Source organism: Alosa pseudoharengus, unplaced genomic scaffold (assembly GCF_046254945.1).
Source record: "Alosa pseudoharengus isolate Yale_2024_CS ecotype anadromous, Long Island Sound unplaced genomic scaffold, YU_APseudo_1.1 YU_APseudo_1.1_scf_1, whole genome shotgun sequence".
Classification (NCBI taxonomy): Eukaryota; Metazoa; Chordata; class Actinopteri; order Clupeiformes; family Clupeidae; genus Alosa; species Alosa pseudoharengus.
The window spans coordinates 51,610,627-51,613,942 of record NW_027468564.1 but is presented as its reverse complement, the minus strand read 5'-3'; the positions used below and the strand labels follow the sequence as shown (position 1 = coordinate 51,613,942).

The following is a 3,316-nucleotide window of genomic DNA, read 5'->3' as shown; positions in this document are numbered from 1 at the left end:
AAATATTTTTAGGACAATAACGCTCCCTGCTGGTAGAGGTTCGTAACATTTTTTTCGAACTGGCTATTTTTAAAATTATTATTTTTATTTGGAGTTTAAAATATTGTACAAGAATATATCTTTGATAAGGTCAGTGATACATGCAATATAAACAACAATGACTTCAGTTAGGCTATTTCATTATTAATTCCACATGCATTACATTCCACATTCACGTGCATATTTTATAATTTTTTTAGATAGAATATAAAGTGACTTCTATATCACTATATATAGCAGCAGTCAAAGAAGCAGGCTATAGTCTGTGAAGAAGAAGAAGCAGAGTCTGCGTTTTAAAATTTGAGACGTCATCATCCAGATCTTATTTTTTGTTGGCACCTTGGAACCACGTGATCAAAACACTGTCATGGCGGCTGCCGCTGCTGCCCGTGTGAGCATGGGGCATCTGACTTTGAGAATTTCAAGAGTTGTACCCGACTGTAGCGTTTGTCCTTTTAACAGTCTATGCAGGAATGCCATTACAGGCAGGACAAAAGGAGGAACCTTAGATCGTTTTCGTACGCCAAATAGGAATCTACAGACATCTATCAGTGAGTAACGCTAGCATTCGCTAACATAAAATTGACTGCTAGCTATTTATAAGTTAGCGAACTTGTTATGGACGAAACGTAAATGCAACATGTTTTCTGAATCAAGTTATTGATTTAACACGGTAACAATACCCAACACTTGTAAGCTGTAAGGCCAATATTTAAAAGCATGTTGTCAAATGTCACAACGAAATGTGGTTACATGAACGGATGCTTGCGTAACGTCATTGCATGGTGATTTTTTTGTGAAATGGTCTTGTTATTGCTCTCGCTGACCTATTGTTCCACTCAACTGAACTGATTTGTTTCCCTGATTCTACAGCTCGTTACCACATAGAAGATCATACTAATGCAGAAGATCCAGAGGATGTGTAAGTAACGTAATAACATCAGTCAGACAACGTTCATGGCAAATTGCCACATTCACTTTTTCCATCAGAAGGTGATATGTAACGGTACGTCTTTTGGAAGTGAAAATGTTTACCTGTTTTGGTTTGAAGTTCGTTTGCACTTCTACTCGTTACTTTTAGAGTCAACGTTGTTTACGTAGACCGATCTGGACAGAGGATACCGGTCAAGGCCAAAGTCGGTGACAACGCTCTCTACCTTGCTCACAAGCACGGCATTGAATTGGAAGGTGAGTGTCACACTGGACTGTCAGCAGTCAATTACTAATGGCTATTCAGGGTCATGCTTTCAAAGTGTCTGTGTTTCAGGTGTCAAGTGGGAACTGAAATTAACAAACAAAATCTCAAATTTGATCAGCAGCAGCCTTACTGAAGGATGTGTGGTTTGTGTCCTTTTTCAGGAGCCTGTGAAGCGTCTTTAGCTTGCTCAACATGTCATGTGTATGTAAATGGAGACTATTGCGATAAGCTGCCCGACCCAGATGAGAGGTAGGCTACTGCTCATGTTCATGCTAAATGTTAAATACTGGTTGAATGTGAAATGCCATGCAGACAAATTGGTTATAATTTGTCCAAGCAGAAACAATGCTTCATGTCTTGACCCATAATGAATCAGCTGTATACTGGAACTACCAGCATGTGATTGATTCTAGCAGCCTGATTGGCCGATACAGTATTTTGGTAATGACCAGTTCTGTCAGTGAATGTCTTGATTGTGTAACTTAGTGGCTTGAACTTGTAACTTGATTGCCTTAAAACGTCTCACTGTTATTATGACACAATTATGTGGACTTTAATTCAGTCATACTTGAGGTATTTCATGTAAAACCCACTCGGGTAATTTGCCGTTTGTCCACTAACTTGACCGTTTCGGTGTGGTGTAGGGAGGACGACATGCTGGACATGGCCCCCATGCTGCAGGAGAACTCTCGCCTGGGCTGCCAGATTATCCTGACCAAGGAGCTGGACGGCATGGAGCTCACGCTGCCCAAGGTCACCCGCAACTTCTATGTGGACGGCCACGTTCCTAAGCCTCATTGATTTGAGGGTGAACTTTGTTTGGGCGTGAAAGTTGAAAGGTCGAGGCTGAGGCGGGAGGAAATGAGGCCAGGTTGTTGGTGGTCTGGGATGTGGAGCCAGCAGGTCACCCCGACGCACTGCCGGTTTCTAGCTGCTGAACCCAAAGGAAAATCAAGTCCCCGAAACCTCTCCGTTTGGTTCAAGACTCTCTACTTACAAATGTATGTCAAGACATGATGTGTTGCAGTGAAAAGGTCAAATTATGAGTTTATCACTTACTGTGTACACCTAACACAAGACCCTACAAACCCCAACTATTGTGCAAAACAAAACTCACTGTTAACACAGACTACTGTTGTTCTTTGGCAGGAAGTGACAAAAGAAACCGTCTCAGGCATTTTGTGTTGTGAGTGATACTAAGGAACATTCCTTGCTATGACTGGTGAAACGATCCAAAAAGTCAGACGCACAAACGTTACAACAGTCCTCAACATTTGTCTTTGCCATCATTTTAGACAGCATAGCACACTACAGCCTCTGCTCTCTCATTTGTGACCATGCAAGTTGCCACTTTACCCACTTGGAATAATACTGTGCTGCAAGGCAGGGTTGTGTGTATCCCATTCCCACCCCTAAAACCATCATGCAGCTTGTTAGTCAGATAGTCTACACTACAGATTAGTGAAGTTGACAAGTTGAACTTTGAATCTGGTCCAGTCTGTGTAGACTTCTGTGGTCAGTGTATGACAGAAGATTCATCTTGTGTAGTCAGTGCATTTAACAGCTACTTGCGCCTTTTTAATAGTGTCATTAACTTATATAATGTCATATAACTTCATTATAATTCAGCAGGAACCACATGTAGGCAGTATTTCAGCTGTTGCTTGAGCCACAATGTTTTGTTCTTTCCTGTTTTTCAGTTGTACTGTAACTGTCATAAGTGCGCACAATGTAACCATTACTTGTGTACAAGTAATGCAATTACAAATAAAATTAGGATTTAAATAAGATTATATTAAACTTGTGCTGTATTATTGAGTATTTTATGATTGCATGTGTAAGTTCACAGACCCAACAGCCAATGCATTTAAAGCATTTGTAACTTCGCATTAGGCCTATTTATAATTACTTAACAGTCCACCCAGACATTAGGTGCATTGGTCACGTAAAGCACTGGTGACATGAGCTTACACAATGAAAAAGCTAAGGACCCAATCCAAATTTAATCAACTAAAACATGCCACAATTTATCGAATGTTCACAAAAAGCCAATGACTTATAGACTATTCTGTACAAATA

At 40.4% G+C, this 3,316-nt stretch overlaps 1 protein-coding gene across 1 annotated transcript; it reads left to right on the top strand.

Moving 5' to 3' along the window:
- The first annotated feature begins 406 nt into the window (after positions 1–406).
- Positions 407–3,027, top strand: fdx2 (ferredoxin 2). Its single transcript, XM_076292154.1, has 5 exons — positions 407–590; positions 913–961; positions 1,121–1,227; positions 1,399–1,486; positions 1,882–3,027. The coding sequence occupies exons 1-5, from the start codon at positions 407–409 to the stop codon at positions 2,036–2,038; spliced, it is 585 nt and encodes a 194-aa protein (XP_076148269.1). The 3' UTR covers positions 2,039–3,027.
- Positions 3,028–3,316: the final 289 nt, after the last annotated feature.

Excerpts from the sequence above, each read along its gene's own strand:
- fdx2 (XM_076292154.1), top strand. The coding sequence starts at position 407 with ATGGCGGCTGCCGCTGCTGCCCGTGTGAGCATGGGGCATCTGACTTTG. Across the intron at positions 591-912 it reads GAATCTACAGACATCTATCA|CTCGTTACCACATAGAAGAT; the intron begins GTGAGTAACGCT and ends CTGATTCTACAG. Across the intron at positions 1,487-1,881 it reads CTGCCCGACCCAGATGAGAG|GGAGGACGACATGCTGGACA; the intron begins GTAGGCTACTGC and ends GGTGTGGTGTAG.